Genomic DNA, 22,972 nt, shown 5'->3' with positions numbered 1-22,972 from the left:
ATGAGGGGCTTACCTATGTTGCAGTGCTTGCCAGTGTGGCCAGGGGGGCACAGGCAGGAGCTGTGTCCCTCCACCCCTGGCAGGTCCCGCAGGACGCCTCGGCCAGGACCTGGTGGGGCAGCAGCTCCCAGGGAGACGATGAGCGTCAAGAACACAGCGGCCTGCCTGGGGTGCAGCCTCGCCCCCGAGACCTCAAGTTGGGGCACAAGGCCCCTGAAGCCCACGAGGCTGGCTCTGGGTCAGCATGTTTCTGGGGACTCTGTCCCTCTTGGGCACCTGGCCCCAGCATCTCGGGTCGGGGGCGGGGGGGCTCTGACTGGGAAAGGTCTCTCGGCCCAGAGGGAGGTGCAAGGGGTCCCCAGGCAAAAAGAGAAGGAAAATCACCAGCTTCCTGTGCCTGGGTTGTGTCAAAGTGAGACAGTCACTATCTTAGAGAGCAGTCACCTGTGCCGGGTGGGGGCAGGGGCTACAGTTAGGACAGCCAAGATGACACTTCAGAGCTCCTTACATTGTGCAGGTCATAACCCTACACGAAGTGAATATTCGGGCACAGATGTCATCAGATTCATTCTAGCATCTCACATTAACTCCACGGGAAAGGGGCGCGAGTAGAATTTCTAGCACCATCTCAGTCGTCACCCTTCTCTCTCCCTGTGCCAAGTACAGACAGTTGGATTCACATATAACTGCTCTTGTGATATGACACAGCAGCCACCAATCTCTATGTGTGTGCTGTGTGCAAAGTCGGAGGCTAAGTGCTTGTTCGATACATATGTATATCCTGTTTAATGGTCCCTGGTACTCTTCCCATCTTCCAGATGGGGCTCAGAGAGGTTAAGAAACTTGCCTGAGGCTGCACAGCGGGCTGGGCAGTGGAGCTTGAGTTTACACTGCCTCCCACTACACTGCAGTCTGAACTCCCCGAACACACTGAAAGGAAAAAGCAATCCCGACAATACCTGGAACGGTTGGTGCAGATTCATCGGTCCTGGCTGGAGACGCGGGGATGGAGACATCTGTGGGGGACGTCGCTGTTTCGGCTGTTTCGGCAGTTTGGGTCTCTTCTCCTGAGTGCAAGGGGCTTGAGGACTCGATTTCTAGAGGCGCCTCTGCAGGGCGCTGGCTCTGCGGGACCCCCTCGGACTCCGGGACGCTAGTGCTGATGACAACATCCAGCCCTGACGTGTGACCAGACAGGTCTCCGCTGACTTCAGTCCTGTCTCCAGATGCCACCGGAGTGGCTGAAGGCCAGCCTGATGCCTCTGTGCCCACAGCGTAGGCGCTGGTGGTTGGCTCCTCCCGAACTTCCGGGCTGGCCGAGCCCTCCCTGGGGCCTTCAGGAAAGGCTGAGGTGCCGCCGCTCACTCCCAGGCCTGAGGCTCCCTGCACATCAGCTTCAGGGAAGGCGGAGGTGGCTTCACCCACATCAGGGGCCCCGGAAGCTTGTCCGCTGGCCTCAGGGGCAACAGATGCCCCCACCCCAGCCTCAGGAAAGTCGGACGTCTCGCTGCTGGATTCTGGGATGGATGACGCTTCTAGCCCAGACCCGGGGAACCCTGGTGTAGCCCCACTAATTTCCCCAGACGCAGAGGCTTCTCCGCTGGGCTCCAACAGCTGGGGGGTGTGTGTCACAGGGGGTCTTTGGGCGAGTTCCAGGGAAACAGTTGGTGCAGTGACAGCCTCCACGAACTCAGAAGTGATTAAAGTAACTTCTGGAAGTCCTGAGGCCTCCCCGCTGGTGCTCGTGGCTGCAGAGGATTCTCCACTTACATCTGTGGTGCCAGAAAAGTCCCCACTAAAATATGGAGTACTTGACGGCTCTCCACTGGGCTCCACCAGCCTGGACTGCTGCCCACTTAGGTCCAACACTCCCGAATGGTCTCCAGACACGTCTGGTGCTCCAGAATGGGCACCGCTGAGTTCCAAAATGCCCGAAGGCCCTTCTCCTGCTTCTTGGGCTGTCGGAGCCTGGGTGACAGATTCCACCAAAGTTCTGTCCACAAGAGACACAGTGGGGAGACCGGATGGGAGTCCACTGCCATCATAGGCTCCTGAAGGCAAGCTGCTCCCAGTCTCTGCTCCAGAAGATTCTCCACTGACTTCAGCTACTCCACTTGACAGGCCACTGAATTCTGGAGGCTGGGATGTCAGCCCGCTGGAGTCGATTGCTCCAGAAGACTGTCCACTGACATCCACGATCCCAGATGCGCCCGAAAGATCTGCCTCCCCTGAAGGGAGTCCACTGACTTCCACAGACCCTAACCCTTCTTCTTCTTTAAATGTAGTTGGGGTCACTTCCATCAAACTGGTGTCCACAAACGTAATGCCAGAAGACTCACCACTACCGCTCACAGTACTGGAAACCAGGTCAGGGACTCCAGAAGTTGTCCCGCTGAACTCTGGCAATCCTGATGGCTGCCCACTGATATCAGGGACCCCAGATGCTTCCCCACTCAGGTCGGTTATGCCAAATGGTTGACCACTGCCAGAAACAACTCCAGAGGCTTCTCCACTGACATCTGGTTGTCCAGAGGGCAGTCCACTAAGCTCGGTCACTCCAGATGTTTCCCCAGAAAACCCTGATGGCTGCCCACTGACCTCAAAAAGCCCAGATGCTCCCCCACTGATGTCAGGAAACCCCGATGGCTGTCCATGGACACCAAAGAATCCAGATGTTTCCCCACTGATGTCAGGAGCCCCAGATGCTTGGCCACTGAGTTCAGCTCCTGAAGGGAGTCCACTAACTGCCCCACTAATGTCCAGCTCACTGAAGGGCAGCCCAGATGTTTCTCCAGCACCACTGATGCCAACAGTTCCCCTCCCTTCCAGTTCACTTGCCCTGGTGGTTGTGACCACTTCCACCAATGTAGTATCCACTAGGGAGACAGTTGGGAATCCAGAAGGAAGTCCACTAAAATCAGGTAGGCCAGAGGATGGGCCACTTCCAAGGTCCACCCCTGAATACTCACCACTAAATCCAGAGGGAAGGCCACTTGCTTCTGGAGCTTGCCCACTTCCCAGAGTTCCAGAAGGTATTCTGCCAAAGTCCAAGGCTCCAGAAGCTGACCCAATCAAGTCTTCTTTCTCAGAGGGCGACGCACTGAGATCCTCAGCTCCAGAAACAGAGGTCTCTAGACCCTCCCCTCCGGAAGGAAGTTCACCGAGGTCCTCTACTCCAGAAGCAGAAGTCTCTGGATGACCCTCTACTCCAGAAGGCAATCCACTGAGGTCCTCTACTCCAGAAGCAGAGGTCTCTAGACCTTCTCTTCCAGAAGGAAGTCCACTGAGGTCCCCTATTCCAGAAGCAGAGGCTTCTGGGCCTTCTCCAGAAGGCAACCCACTGAGGTCCCCTACACCGGAGGCAGAGGTCTCTAGACCTTCTCTTCCAGAAGGAATTCCACTAAGGTCCTCTACTCCAGAGGCAGAGGGTTCTGGAACTTCTCCAGAAGGCAGCCCACTGAGGTCCTCTACTCCAGAGGCAGAGGCTTCTGGACCTTCTCCAGAAGGCAACCCACTGAGGTCCCCTACACCAGAGGTAGAGGTCTCTATTCCTTCTCTTCCAGAAGGAAGTCCACTGAGTTCCTCTACTCCGGAGGCAGAGACTTCTGGACCTTCCCCAGAAGGAAGTCCACTGAGGTCCCCTACTCCAGAGGCAAAGGTTTCTGGACCTTCTCCAGAAGGTAACCTGCTGAGGTCCCCTACACCAGAGGTAGAGGTCTCTATTCCTTCTCTTTCAGAAGGAAGTTCACTGAGGTCCTCTACTCCAGAAGCAGAAGTCTCTGGATGACCCTCTACTCCAGAAGGCAATCCACTGAGGTCCTCTACTCCAGAGGTAGAGGTCTCTATTCCTTCTCTTCCAGAAGGAAGTCCACTGAGGTCCCCTATTCCAGAGGCAGAGACTTCTGGACCTTCTCCAGAAGGCAGCCTGCTGAGGTCCTCTACTCCAGAGGCAGAGACTTCTGGACCTTCTCCAGAAGGTAATCCGCTGAGGTCCTCTACTCCAGAGGCAGAGACTTCTGGACCTTCTCCAGAAGGCAGCCTGCTGAGGTCCTCTACTCCAGAGGCAGAGGCTTCTGGACCTTCTCCAGAAGGCAGCCTGCTAAGGTCCTCTATTCCAGAAGCAGAGGCTTCTGGACCTTCTCCAGAAGGCAGCCTGCTGAGGTCCTCTACTCCGGAGGCAGAGACTTCTGGACCTTCTCCAGAAGGTAATCCACTAAGGTCCTCTACTCCAGAGGCAGAAACTTCTGGACCTTCTCCAGAAGGCAGCCTGCTGACGTCCTCTACTCCAGAGGCAGGGACTTCTGGACCTTCTCCAGAAGGCAGCCTGCTGAGGTCCTCTACTCCGGAGGCAGAGACTTCTGGGCCTTCTCCAGAAGGTAATCCACTAAGGTCCTCTACTCCAGAGGCAGAAACTTCTGGACCTTCTCCAGAAGGCAGCCTGCTGAGGTCCTCTACTCCAGAGGCAGAGACTTCTGGGCCTTCTCCAGAAGGTAATCCACTGATGTCCTCTACTCCAGAGGCAGAGACTTCTGGACCTTCTCCAGAAGGCAGCCTGCTGAGGTCCTCTACTCCAGAGGCAGAGACTTCTGGACCTTCTCCAGAAGGTAATCCACTGATGTCCTCTACTCCAGAGGGAGAAACTTCTGGACCTTCTCCAGAAGGCAGCCTGCTGACGTCCTCTACTCCAGAGGCAGAGACTTCTAGACCTTCTCCAGAAGGTAATCCACTAAGGTCCTCTACTCCAGAGGCAGAGACTTCTGGACCTTCTCCGGAAGGTAATCCACTGATGTCCTCTACTCCAGAGGGAGGAAATTCTGGACCTTCTCCAGAAGGCAGCCTGCTGAGGTCCTCTATTCCAGAGGCAGAGACTTCTGGACCTTCTCCAGAAGGCAGCCCGCTGAGGTCCCCTACTCCAGAGGCAGAGGTCTCTAGGCCCTCACCTCCAACTTCAGGAATGCCGGACCATGTAATTTTATCTTCATCCCCTGAGGCCAGTCCACTTCCCACAGGCAGGCCTGAGCCCACAGCAGAGGTGAGCCCACTGGAGTCAAGATCTTCAGAGGGCAGTCCACTTGCACTTTCCCCTGAGGGTTGGCCACTGAAGTCCAGATGTCCTGAAACTTCTCCGCTGCCTGTGAAGTCACCACTGACTTCAGGTACCCCGGATGGCTCCCCAGAGCCCGGCAGCTCAGTCCCACTGGGCACTGGGGGTGAAAGTGTGGACAGTTCCTCCCAGGGGAACGGTTCCTCTGAAGGGAATGGCTCTTCCGAGGGGGACGGCTTCTCTGAGACTGAGGGCACTTCCGTTCCAGAAGGTCCTTCTGTGCTCTCCTCTGTTGCTGCGCTGGTGGGAGGCCATGTTGGAGGGATCCCTGGAGGAAAGGAAGAAGATGAGGTATGGATTTAGTAACTCTGCTTTATTTGAAGCTCACCCATTCCTTCCACAGTAAAACTTTTCTTCAGAGGTGTGTGCTCAGACATTTTTTTTTTAAAGATTTTATTTATTTATTCGACAGAGATAGAGACAGCCAGCGAGAGAGGCAACACAAGCAGGGGGAGTGGGAGAGGAAGAAGCAGGCTCATAGCAGAGGAGCCTGATGTGGGGCTCGATCCCAGAACGCTGGGATCATGCCCTGAGCCTAAGGCAGACGCTTAACCACATTGCCACCCAGGCGCCCCTAGACATTTTCTAATGGAACCTTGCATCGTGTCTGGGGAAGGAAGGAGGGAGGGGACCAGGAAACTGTGTTCTTCGAGACTCCAGGTGGCGCCAACCACACAACCCATGCAAGTAGGGGCCTGGCTCTCATGGAAAGTAATCAAGGTCACCTATCAAGTACCTACACACGATCATCTCATTTATCTAAACCCATGATTTGCAAAGTGTGGTCCCTGCACCGGCAACATGAACAGTACCAGCAACACCAGCATTACCTGGGAGGCTGACAGAAGAGCAGATTCTCAGACCCCACCGCACTCCCTCTGGGGACTCTAGGGTGGGGGCAGCATGGTGTCTTTTTTTTTTTTAATTTTAATTTTTTTTAAAAAATTATTTGTTTATTTTAGAGGGGGGGAGAGAGAGAACGTGAGTGGGGGGAGAGGTAGAGAGAGGGAGACAAATAGACTCTCTGCTGAGTGGGGAGCCCAACACGGGGCTTGATCCCAGGACCCTGACATCATGACCTGAGTGGAAACCAAGAGTCAGACACAACTGACTATGCCACCCAGGCATGTTGTCTTTTAATAAGTCCCTTCCCCACCCCACCCCCACCCTGGAACCCTCACAATGCCGATGCCCCCTCGAGTTTGAGAATCATTCATCCAAAGCCATCCCTCTGAGGCAGGGGAGGGGTAGTACTGTTTGCAAAAATACATCAACTTTTTCAATTCTGAGCGTGCTATTGCAGAGGGTTTGGAAAACAGAGTGAAAAAGTCTCATCATTCTAAATAATCATGGTTGCATTATTTTCTTTCCATCTTATTTCCTTTGGCATTTAAAAATAACCTAGCTGGCTGGAGTGCCTGGGTGGCTCAGTCAGTTGAGGATCCGGCTCTTAGTTTTGGCTCAGGCCATGATCTCAGGGTCATGAGATCAAGCCCCACGTCAGGCTCCGTGCTCAGCACAGAGTGTACTTAGGAGTCTCTCTCTCCCTCTGCCTCTCCCCCCCCAACTTGCCCACACACACTCTCTCTCAAATAAATAAATAAATAAATAAATAAATAAATAAATAAATCAATCTTTAAAAAAGCACAAACAACAAAATCTAGCTGGGTTTGGACCTTGCATGTTCTTTTGGGTTTATTTCTCAGGTAGAGAACCTGAGCCAGGCAGGTGCTGGTCCCACTGGTCAGGCTCACAACCTACTCTGGCTTATAGGAGAATCCTGGGGGGGGGGGTGGTTCAGGTAGCAGTGGCGGCTTGCAAGAGGGCATTAGGTGGAGATAGATATGTGTGTGTGTGTGTGTGTGTGTGTATCAGAAACACTTTGGAATGGCCACTTACAGTCATGATATAACATTTCTCTTTTAAATAATTTTAGGTTTCTTTTTAAAAGCAAGTCAATTTAGAGAAAGAGACATAGAGTTAACGACAGTACAGATGGTTCCTGATATGGCCAAAGTGGTAGGGAACTGAAGTATGGAAAATATTTCTAGGGGCCCGTTGGAGTCCCTTCCCATGGAAACTCCCACTAGTTGCTGCCAGGATCCCGTGCCAAGCCACACACTCGGGCCAAACAGGACTCGGTTATTCTTGTCCTGGTGAAGGGTGAGGGAAGGGTCACAAGCAGGTGTGGCTGCTGGGTGAGGTCTTTGGGCCAGAATCCCACCTCCTCCAATATTCCCTCACCTTCTGGCGTGGAGCGAGGCCAGGCTTTGCATTTCCAGGACCCAGAAGAGTGCCTGGCATGGCTGAGTTGCCTGGGAACAGTGCACTCAACGAGTGACTACATAAAGTAGTGGGAAGCCTGATATACTCATTTCTTCAACTGAAAATGTCCCCGGGCGAGCTGACTCTACTGAGCACACATACATGACTGGGCTTTGCTTTAATTCAGCCTTACCCACGAATGCTCCATGGGGAAAAGAAAGGCCCTTGGTCAGATTCATTTGGGACACTTTGAATATATCACCCCCTCTGCATTACAGCACATATTAGCATATCCAAGGCACTGAGAAGGTCTGCAGTGAGAAAACCTGTTAATCTTTCTGTAAGCCAGCATGTCCCCAGCCTTATGGCCACAAAACACTTTTTCCGACACGGTTAGGGGACTGAAGTTTTCATCCCATCAAGTTCCATGTGATTTGATGAGGACAGATGGGGCTCAGGAAGTGCTGGCTGGGATGCCTGGCTCATAAGAGGGACATAGAAGGAGGAGCAAGGCAAGGGGACAGGTCACAGTCACACTTCCAATGACCCCTCTAGGTCTTTTCCTCTCTACTGGAGATCTTCCTACAAGAGAGTTTTTAAAAGGTTAGAGGGTAGAGGTGTAAATGCAGGAGGACAGACTGACAGCCCCCTGATAGGCTCAGTGATGAGCATCAGAGTGTGTAGGGGGGAGAAATAAAAAGAAGGGCGAGTTGGGGGGTGGAGAGAGAAAGAGAGAGGGAGAGAGGTGTGTTTTATCAACAAGGCTGACCCTTCCTTCCCTTGGCGGTTGTCCTAGAGGCCAGTTGAGGTGGCTGACATTGCCCACGGCAGCATATCCAGCTAGTGTCAGGGCTGGCGAAACAGAGCACAGGTCCCGGGCAGAGAACCACCCCTGGGCCACAGCCTAAGCAGACAGGCACGTGTGACTTCAGGACACGCCCCAGCGCCCTCGCCTCACAGACCTGGTGGTGGGGAAGTGCCCGCTGGGCTGTAGGCTGGTTCCCATTCCGTCTGGTTTTCTGGCTCAATGGTGAAGACTGGGATTGCGGTCGTCTCCTCCCCCACGGGGACAGCAGCCACACCAGGCCCCACTTGGGTAGCGATCCAGTCCTCCACGACAGAGGGCGTGGGTGTGCCACGCTCTTCTTCTCCTGGAGAGGGCGCTGCTGAGACACCTAAAGAGAGGTGGGTGGTGAGCATTCCCTCCTGCTAGCGACCCATCCCAGGCTGGCCCTTCTCCAGGGGGACTAGAGGATTTTGAGGGGGGCCAACCTGGTGCAAAAACCTTGCTGGACCTCGACCTCCCCCCCGACCAAGCCCAGTGAGATGGCTCCTTGTCTTCCTCAATACGAGCTGATTGTATCACTTACACAATATTGATATGCACACATCATCAGCACACACATTATTTCAGGGCAGTCTGGGGCATCCCTTCTGCAGAATGTATTCTACGTGCCAGGCATTGTTGAAAGGTGTTATGTATATGACATCATTTTATCCCCCAACAGCCTTATGAGATAGATACTTGATCTCATGTACAGGTAGGAAAACTAAGGCACAGTTAAATGACTTGCCCAGGACCCCGGCTTATAAGTGGCAGATCTTGTCTTCGAAGGCAAGTATCTGGTGCGAGACTCTGCTCTCAACGACGGCACGATGCTGTCTTTCTTGGGGATAGAAATTAGGTTCCAAGTATGTCTGGGTCAAAAATAGGAGGCTGCTATTTAAAATTCATGATCGTCCTGGCACTGGAGGCTGAAGGCGTGATTTAGGGACCGGGGGACCGGGGGGGGGGTAACTCTTTTGGTTTAGGGGAAACCAGCGGTGGGCTCAGTCGGGAAGGAGGCCAAACTTCCGCAGTTATAGAAAAGCCAGAGTTCACGGAGGGTCGGGGCCAGTGGGGGTGCATGGCTAAGAATTTACTGGGAGGCTAACTGGTTTGGCTTCTGCTGCCCAGAGCAGGGAGAAGGGGACCAGCACAAGAGCTTCCACACATCCTCTGAGAGGGGTTTGGCTTTCTTGAGGCTGCAAGTGGGGCTGAGCTTCCTTTGAACTGGGTTTTCAAAGGTGACTCCGGAAGTCGGAGAAGCTCGGGGGAGCTCAGGTTTTATTTTTTTGTCACCGTTGTTTTGAAATAATGATATATTCATAGCAAGTTACACAGACACTCAGTTTTGATACATCAGGTATAAAACGTGGCCCAAGCTGTAACTACAATCTACATTGCAGGAGATCCAGACCCCGGGGTTCTCCTCTAGGCAGAGCCCAGCACGACCGTGGCCATACCCTAGCCACACCCCTGGGCTGTTTGACGACCTCACTCTCAGAACTCACAGGGAATGAAGATTGCTGGATGAGGCAGTGGGTCCTCAGCGTGGGTCAATTAAAACCACGAATTTCTGGTGCTCAGTGAAGAGTAAAAGAATACCTTCCCCCAACTCATCACAAACATATTTACAAGCAGAAGAAAAGTTGGCAAGGGTCTACAAATTAAAACAGTATATATATGTGTGTGTGTATGTGTGTGTTATTTATAATAATAAGGCTAACATTTACTGAGAATTTACCATGTCCCAGGCACAATGCCAAGTGTTTCGTATGCACTATCCCGGTTTATCCGCACAGCAACGCTTTGAGGTGGGACCTATTACATCATTATTTTATAGATGAAACAGAGGAACAGAGAGGTTAAGTGACTTGCCCCAGGTTACACAGCTACGAAGCAGCAGAGTTATAATTAAAATTCAGGTCTGCCTGATTTGAGGGCCCCAGTTCTCACTCACTTCTCTCTGCTGGTCTCTGGGGACCTTTAGAAGGATGTATGTGCCTTGGGGTCAACGCCTAAGGTCATGCTTAGAGCTGACTTCTTCCTCCTTGCTCTGACGGACGGGGCAAGTGGACAGGGGCCAGAAGGGGTGAACCCAGGGGAGTGATGCGCCAGGCAGAAGGGAGGCTGGAGGAGAGGTGAGAAGGCGTACCTCGGAAACAGAAGGCGTGGTGCCGGGACAGCGGGTCTGGGAGGCCCGTCTGGTTGGGGTAGAGGTAGACAGTTCTCACGCCTGGCTTGTCTCCACCGCAGGAGGGCCTCGGGGTGACGATGGGGTAACGGAGGCTGCCGTCCGACAGCCAGCCGGCATAACACTTGTCTAGGCCTTGGCTCCAGGCGGCGTAGAGCTGGCCCGTGGAGGCCAGGGTGGCGTTTTGAGATTCACAGAATGCCAGGGCTTCCTGGAAGGTGAACTGCTCCAGGCGTGTGACGAAGAACACCTCCCCTGGGGGCAGAAGCAGGTGGCAGGTGTGACCCTTGTGCCCACAGCCAGGTGAGGGGCGGGCAGGGCAACTGAACTGAGATCAGTTGGTCGCTCTAGATGGAAACAACCTTCCCTCCTTCCGTCTTCTCTAGATTGTCCGGTCGCGCTTGGGCAACCTCCCTCTGACCCCCTGGGCTCCCCTCCACCACAAAACTCAAGCATAGAGCACCCGGATGCCGAGGACCAGCAGCCCCCCACCCCCACCCCTGGGAACTCATCGAGGGGAGGGGCAGGTCCTGGGGCCATTCTTGGGGTTTGGGTCCCCACACCCAGACCAGTACCCAGGTGCCTGTCTGATTTGGGGGAAGGAAGTTCACGTTTACCGAATACCTACTTGTACTGGGCACTTCTCATACGTATCTCATTGAATGCTCACCAAAGGCTCTGATATGAGCACAATCAGCTCATATTTTATAGATGAGGAAACTAAGGCCCAGAGAGGTTAAGTAACTTGCCCCAAGTCACAAAGCAAGTGAGTGGGTATGCTGAAATCTTTCCAGAACACCAGCATTTCCAAAATGGGGCTCAGTGCAATAGTAATTTGGTGATTATAATTGAAATTAAAAGAAATGAAACAAGAACAGGTCTGTGGTTAAATAAGGTTGCGCTGCTCGGTTAAGCAGAGTTAAAGAGGTTTTCTACTGCAGGATTTCTCAGAGCCTTTGATTTGTTCCTGGGTATCGGGACTCTCCACAAGGCAGATGGCATATGTAACATTTATTTGTAATAAGTAAAGTCTCATTTATCAGCAGAAATCACTGCTGTTCTAAGGAACCAGTGCTCTCCTGCAGCTGGGGGAACTCACATGAACCACACAGGAGGGAGAGAAGGAGCTTAATCTGAGAGAGGGGCTGGGCCAGCTTTTCTTAAACAGGAACAGAACTGGGTGGATGGTAATTCCCCCTCCTCTTTGTGTCTCCCCAGGGCCCAAAATGCGAGAACATGGACCATACCCTCGAGCCTGTCCACATAGCAGTAGACATCATAAGTTTCTGATGGTGGCCGCACACCGTAGGTCCTGACCCCTGGGCTGCTGTCTTTGTCACCCACACACGGGGTCCGTGGGCTCACAATGGGGTATCTGCAAAGGAGGGCAGGAGGGGGGCATGAAGGCCTGTTCCAGAGGCTGGGGGATGCAGGGCCCAGGGAGATGCTGGCAGGTCTCTCGGGGACTTGGGCAGGGTGTATCTTCACTTGTCCAGTGAGATCCAAACCAGGAAGGAGCCCCTCATGCAACAAGCTCCCTGTGTGGCTGTGGGAAGGGTCTGGAGGCCCCTGGGGGATTCCTGGCTTCAGAAGAGAGCCCATTATATGGAAGGACATTGAGTCAAGCTGGAAGGGACCTAGGTGGGGGGCCTTGAGGAGAGAGTCTCCCTCTCTGTCCCTTGGGGATAAATGCCCAAGGACTTAATGTCACCTGGGGCCCTTCCCCACCTGCTCAGAATATGCCTTGATTCTGGGGGAGAAATTAAGGGAGGAGCCACGGAGTCATTAATTCATTAATTACTGCACAGCGTAGCAGGTGCCCACTCTGCTGGGTGCCGTGACAGGTTCTGCTCCCCAGGCCCGACCTCTCATGGTTGGTTTGGGGATGGGGGGAGGGGGAAGGCGGGGGCGGGGGCTCATCCTTCACCTGACAGTCTGGTCCTGCAGCCAACCAGCGTCACATTGCTCGTAGCCTGCTTCATAGGCGGCCTGGAGCTGCTCCGGAGAGGCGATGACGGCCCCAGTGCGCAGACAGGCCTGCTGAGCCTCCTCAAAGGTCAGTGAGTAGCGGGCGGAGCCTGGGCGGTAGTGGAACACAACCCCTGCGTGGGGAGGAGAGGAAGAGAAGGAGAGACATGGTATGGACTGGGTACTACAATGCCGGGGCCCATGGGCCTGGTTCTTTGGTTTTGAGGGCAGGGAGGGAGCCCTGGCTCCGTCAGGAATAACTCCCCTTCGTCCCCTCCTTCCTTTCCTACTTCCGATCCTATTCTCAACCAAGTTGGTTCCCTCTGCTTGTTCAAGCTGCTCCTGAAGTCCATCTCCCTGAGAGAGCCGTGGAGGACTCTTCTGCCCTGGGTGTCCCCAACCCTTCTCTTTGGGCCCCTTACTCCTAAGCTGTTCAGTTGTCCCTTTTCTCTTTAAAACAAATGCATTTTTTTCTCCTTATAACAAGAATAAGCATTCATTACAGAACATTTGGAAAATACAGAAAAGGCTAAGGAATATATCGAGCAATCACTGGCATTTCTTCCACCTGGCCCAGGGCCCAGGGGGTGAGTGCCTGCCCCGAAAGAGCCGGCCAGAGTTTTCGTGGGTGTGCACCGGGCACATTCTGGGGAGTGGCCTCGTGGTTTTTGCCAGGTTCTCAAAGGGGCAGAGCCCTGTCCTTGAGCTGCCCACTTACTCTGCCTGTCCCGTTATATTCAGCTGCATACACATTGGCCTCTGCTTCTGACGCTTCCTGGGGTGATTAGCCAGGTTACGTCAGCTTCAAATCACTGGTCTGACACTGTCCCATGTTCCTTGTCCTGTGGCCAATGCTCATCTGTCCCTTGGCACCTTCCCACAGGGAGCCAGTGGGGCTCTTTCCAGTCCTGGACTAACCCTGGGAACCAGCCATCGGGGGGGGGGGGTTTACCCCAAAACTTCTAAACAATTTCTCCTTTCCAACAGATTGTATTCTTCTGGGCAAGTCAGGCTGAAATCCGACCTGATGACATCCTGGGTGTGATGGTGGATGGCAGTGTCCAGCTGCTCTTCCCCAGGAGGGGACACCAGCTAGGCCTTTATGAAAGCCACCCCAGAATGTCCTTCCTGTTCTTGGACTGGAGTTTGGGGAGCGGCTGAGCTCCATAACATCCCAAGCCTCCAGACCTCTATTAAACACCTGGAACACCCCCATCCTAGAAGAGGGGCTGGCAGGCATTTTCTGGAAAGGGCCAGATAGGACATAGTTTAGTCTTCGTGGGCTCAATGGTTTCTGTCACAACTACTCAACTCTACGGTGACAGCCCGAAAAGAGCCACAAGATAGCACACTGAGGAGTAACTGCGGCTTTGTTCCAATCCGACTCTATTCATGGATGTTGAATCTTGAATTTTATGTCACTTTCATTATATGCCACAAAATATTATTCTCACTCTGACTTTGTCCCCCAACTATTTAAAACTGTAAAACGATCCTTAGTGTGCGGGCCATAGAGAAACAGGTGGCAAGCTGATGTGACCGTCAGAGCTTGCTGACCCCTGTCCTGGAAGGTCAGCTCTGTGAGGAGTCCCAGGGTCACCTTGTACAGCAGTTTTCAAGTGGCTCTGTTCTGTGGAGGTACCTGATGGGGCTAAGGGGGGGCCCTGGACAAAAGAGCCCCAGTTCTTGGCTCCACTTCACTAGACCCATGTGGCATTTTTACCTGCTTGACATATACTACGGTTTCCACCTATGACTTCATTTGAAGGAAACTCTTCGTGGCAAAAGAGCATGGAGGTCACTCTCTGGCCCACCCCCTTGTTTTGTAAGTAAGGAGAACCGAGTCTGAGAGGAGGAAGACTTGGCCCAGGTCTCAGGCTAAGTTGAAGGCATGGATCCTTTAGGTAGGCCAAGTTCTTTCCACCTGCCCCCCAGCCCCCATGCAGCCCCCCAAGGGGCAGGCACTTACCCCCTGGCAATCGTGGCCGCCCCGAAACCTCGGTTGCGCCTGGGACTGCGGTCACCTGCACGACATGGTCCTCACTGGTGAAGGCGGTGAAGGCTGGGCCGGGCGTGGGGGGAACACCCCAGGGCCCAGCGGTCTCTCCAGTCCTGTTCTCAGCCTCAGGGAAGGCAGTGGCCCCTCTATCGGGGGCAAACGTGAAGGGCTCCTCGGGCTCCGGGACAAACGTGAAGGGCTCCTCGGTCTCCGGGACAGTGGGGGAGACGCCAAAGATGGGTTTCACAGTGAGGATCACGTTGCCTCGGGCTTCACCCTCCGTGACGTTTCGGGGCAGGGGCAGCTCCACGTCAGGCCAGGTCACTGTCTGGATGGTGATGTCCTCCTCGCCGCCCACCCCGAAGAAGTTTTCTGGGATGTCCACAAAGTCTTCACCTGGAGCGGGGAGAAAGATGAGTTTTAGGAGCTCAACCTGAGGCTGGCTTGAGGGAGACGAGCGTCGGATCCTCCTTCCCTGCCGGGGAAGGAAAGCACCTACTGTGCGCCTGGCGGTCTCGACTCCGCGAGTACTCATTCTAGGAGGCCTCGGATTCCATGCTGCCGAAGAGCGCCAAGGCATCACACCGCGAGATGCTGACCAAGCGGCTCACCGCTTATATGACCAGGGCAGCTCCAACATCCCTTCCTGATCAACACCCGCCACCTCCTTATCTGTCTTCCGGGTACCGGATGTTGTAAGTAGCCATAAATCAGCTACGAAGTGGAATAGAGAACTCATGCTAAAGATGTGGGAGCCCATGACATGGAGGAAAGTGACCTAAGACCCCTGCCTGCCTCGGTCACCAGCCAAGGAGGGTGTGGCAGGAACAGGCCGGTCAATCACTTAAGAAAGAGGAAACCCACAAGCGTGCTACCACTTGGAAAAGGCTGGTTAGGCTATGGGACGGTTAGGAGAGGCTTTGGGGGAAACCCTCATTACTTTTGCAAAAACGCCCCTCTTCCTGTGAAGTCAGGCTATAAAGGCCAAACATGAAGGAGCTAGGCCACCATGCTGTCCCCAGTTTTGTCCTAATAGGGATGCCCGTCTATAGTATCCGTGTTTTTTTTCCCTTTAAGAATTAGCATGTAATTGTAATGCTAACCCAGACGTGTAAAATGAGATAAAAATCTTTTAAAAGTTTTAGTCTAAATTTTTTTTTTTAATTTATTTGTTAGAGAGAGAGCATGGTAGGCAGAGGGAGAAGCAGACTCCCAGCTGAGCAGGGAGCCCGACGCGGGACTCAATCCCAGGACCCTGGGATCATGACCTGAGCCCACGGCAGATGCGTAACTGACTGAGCCGCCCACGTGTCCCTAGTCTAAATTTTCAAAATAAATTGCCTGTCAAAACTGCCCCCACCAACTCTTTTCAATAACCACGTGGCCCTTCTTTTAAGCACACTGGATTCGAGAGAGTGGGTAACGGTGCTCGCCTGGAGGGGGCATGGTTTCGTGCCGGCCACTTGCTCCTTAGACAGATGGGGACATCGAGGCTTTGCCCGGCTGCACAGTCGCCCGGGGCAGAGCTGTGATTCCAACCTGCGCAAACACAGACTCTGAAGGTCGTGCTTTTAACCCTCTCCTGAGCTGACAAGACAGGGCTGGATCCTGCCGCTTACGGTGCTTCTCCCTTGGCTGTTCTAGGAGCTGGTGAAAACAGGGGGTACTGAAGCATAGGGTTTGGGTACCTGTGGTCCCTTGAAGGGGTAGAAACCAACCCCGTTCCCAGCTCCCCTCCTCTGGGCCCCCATTTCTGTGGCGCAAACCCCCCTCCCAGGCCCTGCACCCTCCCAGCCCCACCTGTGTAGCAGATGGCGTCGTAGCGGGACGAGGGGTCGGGGTAGCCCGTCTGGTTGGCGTGCAGGTAGACGGTCCGCACGCCCAGGAGGTTGCCCCCGCAGTTGGGCCGAGCCTTGGAGATGGGGTAGCGCACACTGCGGTCAGCCAGCCAGCCAGCACTGCACATGTCCATGCCGCCCTGCCAGGCCAGGTAGAGCTGGCCCGTGGTGGCCAGCCGCGCGCCCAGCCGCCGGCACTCGTTGGCTGCCTCCTGGAAGGTGAACTTCTCCGGAGATGTCGCATAGAAGACCTCGCCTGCCAAGGACAGGGCCGGCAGGGTGAGGACCTCCTTCCCCGCTCCTGCCCCCGCCTCCCTCCCTAGGCTCCAAGCTCCTGCTCCAAAGCATTCTTGCTAGCCCTCTGCTGTGAAACCGCCCCTCTCCCTGCCCCATCCGTCCTAGCAGTTGAGCATTGCCTATGCAAGCAATCCTTTTAAAAAAATTGAAGTTGTGACGGGAAGAGCAGGCATTAGACTTTGACCCTCAAAGCAGTGGTTCCCAAATGGGGGTCTCTAGGCCCCGAAGCATCTATAAGGGCATTAGTGGGGCCTTGTGAGCGCTTTTTACTATTTCTGCAAACCTAAGCATGTTGTGTGGGGGGTAGGGGTGGGTGGTGGGCAGGTGTTTCCGGGGAAGGCACTGGCAGTCCCCGCTCAGTGGCAGTTCTGATTGGCTTTGTCTTTGGTGAGCCAAGAATGGGAACACAAATACTTGCTCCTTAATAGGCCCTGGGCCCAGAGGCGAGAGTGAGGAAAGGGAGCCTGGGGGTGAGAAAGCAGGGGACTGTCCCAGCCTCAGAATGAGCCAGGTTGTTTGGGCTTATCTCCAGCCTGGGGGAAGCTGCGAACTTGGGTGGGGGCGGGGGCCCGAGGCGGCAGGGCCTGGACTGTCAAAGGGGGGGTTGGGTGCAGATGGGAGAAGTCGTATCTTCCACATGCCCAGGTAACTCGGGAAGCTCTGCTTGTGATCAAAATTAGTATCCTTTACAAAGCAGAGAAGGACTCTGGGTTCCTTCCCGCCACCACTGAGGCTCTCCAGAACTGGCCCATTGGGACAGCCTGGGTGGCACTGGGGGCTGGCTGCAGCGGAGCTAGAGAGGTCAGAAGGGCAGTCGACTCTCCTGGGAACTACACTTCTGATGGGCCCCACCCTGGAGTGGCCTGGGGCATTCTTTGTGAGGGTGACAAGGCTGGGCTAGGCTTTACTGGTGCAGTGAACCTTGGGACAGCAATGGGCTGGTCATGGCAGCAGGAGATGCTGACTGGGAGGGGTGGTCCCAGCAGAGAGACAGAGACAAGCATTCTTGGGCCCAGTAGTGGTGCCAGACAGTTGGGGCGTGCTCGCGGCTACTGAGGCTCTTTCCAAAGTGGGGAAGGAGGGGATCTGAGGGCCCCTACCTTTCCCCCACCCTCTCTGGGCATGGTAGGGAGGGGTCTGGTGTGTGCTGTCCTGGGTTCGTGCTCTGCCCTAGAGGAGGCCCACGGAATCCCTAGTGTCAGTGGGGAGAAGGGGACAGGTAGGGCTCCTGGGAAGGGGGCAGGCCTCACCCTCCATCTCCTCAGCGAAGCAGTAGACATCATAGGTCTCATTGGTGTCTCGGATGCCGTAGGTCCTCACGCCCGGAAACTCATCCTTGTCCCCATAGCAGCCTTCCCTCGGAGTGTGGATGGGGTACCTGCCAGGAACCCAGAATGGGTGTCGTGTGACCTTCAGGGGACAGAAGGGGCCTGTGGCCTGGGCCCTTGTATCCTCCTCCCACGTGGGAGGAAACGGGGACTCACTGATGTGTTTGCCAGTATCTGCCCTGGGTACGTGGACTGCTCGTCTTTATGGCTTTTCCCCCCAAGCTTTATTGAGATACATGTTTTCACAGTTATCGATGATTACAGGCAGCCCCCTTTGCTGAATATTTATAAGAACCAAATATCCAGGCCTGCAAACCTTTTCTGTAGAGAGGCCAGAGAGTAAATATTTTAGGTCTTGTGGCCCCTAGGATCTCGTCTTGACCCCTCAACATTGCCGCTGTAGTGTGAAATAGCCACAGAGGTCCTACACAGCTTTATGTACAGAGACAAGGGTGGGTTGGATTTGGCCTGTGGGCCACCATTTGCTGACCCCTGCTTTGCCTCATTTGAGTCTCACGTCAACCTAATGAGGCAAGTGCTAGCAACACTCCATTTTAACCTGGAAGAAACTGAGGCCCAGAGACGTGAAACAATTTGCCCCAGGTCACACAGCGTCTAAGTGTCAGAGCTGCGGTTTGAGCCCAGCTCTTCCTGAGGCCGCAGTGTGGGCTCTTGCACTATGCTAGGCTGCTGTCTTGTCCTGTTTTCTTGTTGGTGGCGTTTGTGTCCTAAGATCTGAAAGATCTACCCCAAGATTGCAAAGATATTTTCCTTTGTTTTCCTCGGGAGGCTTTGCGGTTCCAGCTTTTCCGTTCAGAGCTCTGATCCGCCCCGAATGAGTGTCTCATCTTGCCTTAACAGGCTCGCTCTCACGGACTGAGATCCCTCGAGGGCAGAGCTCTATCTGTCCCGCTGGGCTACCCATCCCTCAGCAGCTGCACTCCAGGGGGAAAAAGGCCCCCAAAAGCTTAATTTATGGATGTCTCGCCTTATTAAAAGCAACAAAAAAGGCAAGTGGTTTACAAAAATACACAAAACACTGAAGTTTCAAGAAACAGTGAAGAAATCATGGCAAAGGGGGGCCAGGGGTAGGAAGGGTAATGATGTGTAATGTGCTCATGCAGCCGAAGTTCCCAGCAGCTCCTCACTCCGCTGCAGGGTGGAATGACAAGGACCTGGACAGGTCACGAGATTTCTATCAGCAGAGCCACCAGACATTCCAGAATGCGTCCCGGCCCCCCGGGAGCTCCCACATGAGGCTGTCTGAGGTGGTCGGGGGCAAGGGGCACAGGGCCTTTATTGCTCATGTTCCATCTTTCAAATGAATGCAATAAGCCCCCTTTTAAAAAATAAGGCACGAAAAGGCCTTCTGTGCAAGTTCTCTATTGTTTTAAAATTCCTAGCGGCCACTAAAAGTATTTCCACTGGAGCACTGGAGCTTTCTAGAAAAGCACGTGATGAATTTTTTGCACGCAGAATACCTGACACATTATTATGTCCTTCCTCATAGCGCAACCAGATGGCCCCAAATCAAACGTTGGCTTCTGAACAGTGATGTAAGGATCGTTAGAGCCGGCGAAGGTGTTACTGCAGCCCCAGCCCAGGCTGGCCACGGCGTCACGCTGGCCCCGGCTCCAGGCTGGCCCGGTGCCCTAGCCCATCGTCTCCCCAACTCTGCGCGTGGCCCGGGGGCTCACCTGACAGTCTGGTCAGCCAGCCAGCCGGCGTCACACTGGTGGAAGCCGTCCTCGTAGGCGGCCTGCAGCTGTTCAGGGGTGGCGATGATGGCACTGTTCTGTAGGCAGGCCCGCTGTGCCCTGTCGAAGTCCAGCGTGTAGCGTGTGGAGATGGCTCTGTAATGGAACACGACGCCTGCGCGGGTGGGAGAGCAGGTCAGGCACAGCCTCCCATCTTCAAAGTCCTCGAAGAATTATGGTTATGGTCAAAGGGGCCTTAGGGACATCTGGTCTGGGCCTCTAGCTGATGCACAGATCTCCTCCCCACATTCACATGTGATCCTTCTGCCTTTGTGGAAATACCTCCAGTGATGGGGACCTCACTACCCCACAGAGTGTCTGTTTTGAATTTCTCTGATAATTCTGATAATCAGAAAGTTCTTTGAATTGAACTAAAACCTGCCTCCTTTTACTTTTTTGTTGGCACTCTCAGGCCCCATATTTTCTTTGGGGAAAGAGACACTTGAGCCCCATGTATCCTCAGCCCAGGAGCATCCTAGTGGGAACCCTGTCCTCAAGCCAACCAAGGACACAACCATTCTCCTTGGGCCATCAAGAGAAAAGGAACCAGGGAGGCTTCATCCCTTTCTCTGACTTCTGGAGCTGAGAATGGGGCTGGGGTGGGGGTGGAGGAGGGAAAAGACATCTGGATGAAGAGTCAGGAGACCGCTCTGGCTCGCTTCCAGAGAAACTTCAGGCAGATCGCCTAACCTCAGTTTGCTTATCTGTAAAATGGGGATGATCACAGGGCCCACGGAATCATGGGATGGTGGCCAAGCGCAAACTTTCATTTACATGTGCCGATGGCCAGGATGTGTTTAATTCCCTCAAAGTCCAGAGAGAATGATAGTCCCAGCTCCGTGTTAGAGGCACAACTGAAGCTAAGTGACTTGACTCCGGTGGGTGCAAGCCAGCCGGCGGGGAAGCAGCTGGGATTTGAAAACCAGCCTGCCTGAGTTCACTCCCATGAGGATACCATTCTGGTTCTTTCCCCAGGTGAAGCAGTGTCCCTGTGGGACGTTCTCACCTTTCACCACGACCTCTATGGTAGCCTCGCTGTCCTCAATGCCGTGCATAACCTCACAGCGGTAGATCCCCGAGTCATTGGAGCGAAGGTTCTGGATTTCCAAGGTGGCGTCACTGGGGATGGCCGGGTAGTTGGGCAGCGAGACCTTGTCTTGGTAGGCGCTGTTGACCCGCGCCTGCCCTTCCGTGGCTACCAGCAGCACCACCTCCTTCTCCTTGGAAATACGGCTCCACTTGATTCTCGGGGCGAGGGGGGCAGTGGAGGGGGCGGTGGTCACAGGGTGCGTGGGGTCGATGAAGTAGCAGGGGATGGTGAGGGAGCTCCCCAGGAGGACCCGCAGAGGCGACGGTTCAGGGATGCTGACACTCAGTGAGTTGTCAGGGTCTGTGGGGCAGGGACAGAACTGTTAGCGCCTGGAGAGGACCACTCAGCCTCCCTGTCAGTCCTTCTGGAAATGACAAAATCCCGTGAGCTCGTCTGTATTTGTGGGGTGGCGGGGGACGGGGGCACTCCTGTGCCAATCGGAATTCCCGGGAAGCTCTGCAACACCTTATCCAGAGCGGTATTCCTCAAGACCCCTGGTCTCTGCACCTCAAGACAGGAACTAGGGAACTGGAAAAGGGTTGCAGAGGAGGGCAAGGAAAACTTTAGAGCTGAGATCCCCCTCTCTGTTTCTCAGACTGGGGTACTCCAGGGGTTACCAAGCCGTAAGAGAAACAGGACCCATCTTCCTGGAGTGAGAGCTTGACTCAAAGACTTTTGGGAAAAATCACTTTGGGGCAGGAAAAGTTGTAAAAAAAAAAAAAAATCCACACAATGTTTAAAGCTCAGATGCAAAACTACACAGACATGTCCCACTTGAGGTCTGCTTGGGACTCCATCCTGACTTTGCTGAGGGACAAGGCATTCTCTCTTGCTGTTGGGGAATCGGGGGAGGGGGGCTGGCTGGAGAAGCATCAGAGAAGAGCAGACATTCATGTACTTCTGCAAAAAAGTCAGACGGGTGGGGGTTGGGTGTGGGGTATGACTAGCTCCACGAAAAATCATGGAGAGTATTGGTAGGGAAGATGCGGCATGTTTACCAAATCCAGTTAGAAGTAAAAGATCTTCCTGAAATGGGAAAGAAACAGCTTTTGCAAAAATAGCACCTTTCACGGCAAGTCATACACTTAGGGGACCCCCCCTTTTTCTTTCCGGGAGAGCTTACAGGTTGAAAATAAAACTGTGTCAGATATTTGTGGGTGGTAGATACATAACCGGGCAAGGAAGGGGGAGCCAGGAATGTTTGGGGGATCCAGCCCTAAACTTTGATGTCCTGGGCAGCCACTACTAGGTCCTTCCACAAAAATCTCCCTCCGAATACTCAGCCCTTGCCCCGAAACACAGCATGGTTTTAGAGCGGGCCGTTCTCCAGTTCTCCAGGGAGAGCTAAGAGTGACTGCAGTGCCCAATGCTGCAGTTTTTAAAGCTCTCAACCAGCCTTACGGACTGGTTTGCCTGTGTGGGCAAACCACCCGGGTTACAGCCTGGGGCTGGATATCTGTGGGTCCCCAAGCCGGAGTACAGATGGACACCCAGATATCCTACGTATACATATTTAAAAGTTATAAATCAAGTCCACAGATTGTTAAATCAAATATGTTCTATCTTCCTATTTGACAATGGCACCTTTCAAAATGAAAAGCCAGGTTCCAAATTTAGAATTCTTGGATTCTTTAGAGATTTGCACGGGGTCCGGTGGCCAAGCAGCAGGCCGCCTTCTTCTCTGCCAGTTCTCTGCACCATGAGGGGCCTGTGCTTATCCCAGCCCTCACACCCCAGCTCTGTCCACACCCCCTGACCTCTCCCTCAGGCCCGGCGTGGCTCTCACCAAAGGCATGGTGCTCCCCCCGCCATCCCCAGGAGGATGGGTCCTGGAAGTGGCTTGGAGTCACTTGGGCAAGGAATTTGGGGGATCCTGGGTATCCAGAGTGTGGTCTAAAGGGAGAGCATCGATCTGTGTGGACATGTCCCTACAGATCCCTCATCCTTTAAGGAGCACTGGGGCTGGACGAGGGCCTCCTCCAGGGAAGCCTCTAAAGTGCGTGGCCCAGAGCAGGGGCTCTCTTGCCTAGGTCTAAGGGAGATACAGGTTACTCTGGAGCAAACCCATCCTGCAGTCAGTGGAGGGTTTGCTCACCTGATTGAGGGCTCGATGATCAGAAACCCACCTCGGCCTGCCATTTGCGAGAGACCACGGGGGTCTTCCCAAGGAAGGCGTGCCAAGAAAAACAAAGACCTGTGTGATATATTGGGGACTTCTTTCTGTTTCTCAAGGAATTTTCTCTTCTTTGATGGTCCAGCTGTTCCTCCCTTGGCAGCTTTTATTCTTTGGGCTTATCTGTAATCCTGCT

The 22,972-nt window shown here is 54.0% G+C and overlaps 1 protein-coding gene across 1 annotated transcript in view; it reads right to left on the bottom strand.

The window, feature by feature from the left end:
* The window catches only part of ACAN (aggrecan), a 62,388-nt gene that overhangs the window by 13,392 nt on the left and 26,024 nt on the right, over window positions 1-22,972 (bottom strand). Inside the window, exons 3-12 of the mRNA XM_026510275.4 lie at window positions 20,580-20,963; window positions 19,514-19,688; window positions 17,739-17,866; window positions 16,154-16,447; window positions 14,324-14,749; window positions 12,314-12,488; window positions 11,634-11,761; window positions 10,348-10,641; window positions 8,332-8,544; window positions 960-5,372 (exon numbers count right to left, since the gene is read on the bottom strand). Of these exons, the coding sequence (XP_026366060.2) occupies window positions 960-5,372; window positions 8,332-8,544; window positions 10,348-10,641; window positions 11,634-11,761; window positions 12,314-12,488; window positions 14,324-14,749; window positions 16,154-16,447; window positions 17,739-17,866; window positions 19,514-19,688; window positions 20,580-20,963 (6,630 nt within the window). The remainder of the gene's footprint in view (window positions 1-959; window positions 5,373-8,331; window positions 8,545-10,347; window positions 10,642-11,633; window positions 11,762-12,313; window positions 12,489-14,323; window positions 14,750-16,153; window positions 16,448-17,738; window positions 17,867-19,513; window positions 19,689-20,579; window positions 20,964-22,972) is intronic.

The sequence above is a fragment of the Ursus arctos genome, unplaced genomic scaffold, assembly GCF_023065955.2.
Source record: "Ursus arctos isolate Adak ecotype North America unplaced genomic scaffold, UrsArc2.0 scaffold_28, whole genome shotgun sequence".
NCBI classification, from domain to species: domain Eukaryota; kingdom Metazoa; phylum Chordata; class Mammalia; order Carnivora; family Ursidae; genus Ursus; species Ursus arctos.
The sequence above is the reverse complement of the archived record's forward strand: the minus strand, read 5'-3'. Positions and strand labels throughout refer to the sequence as shown.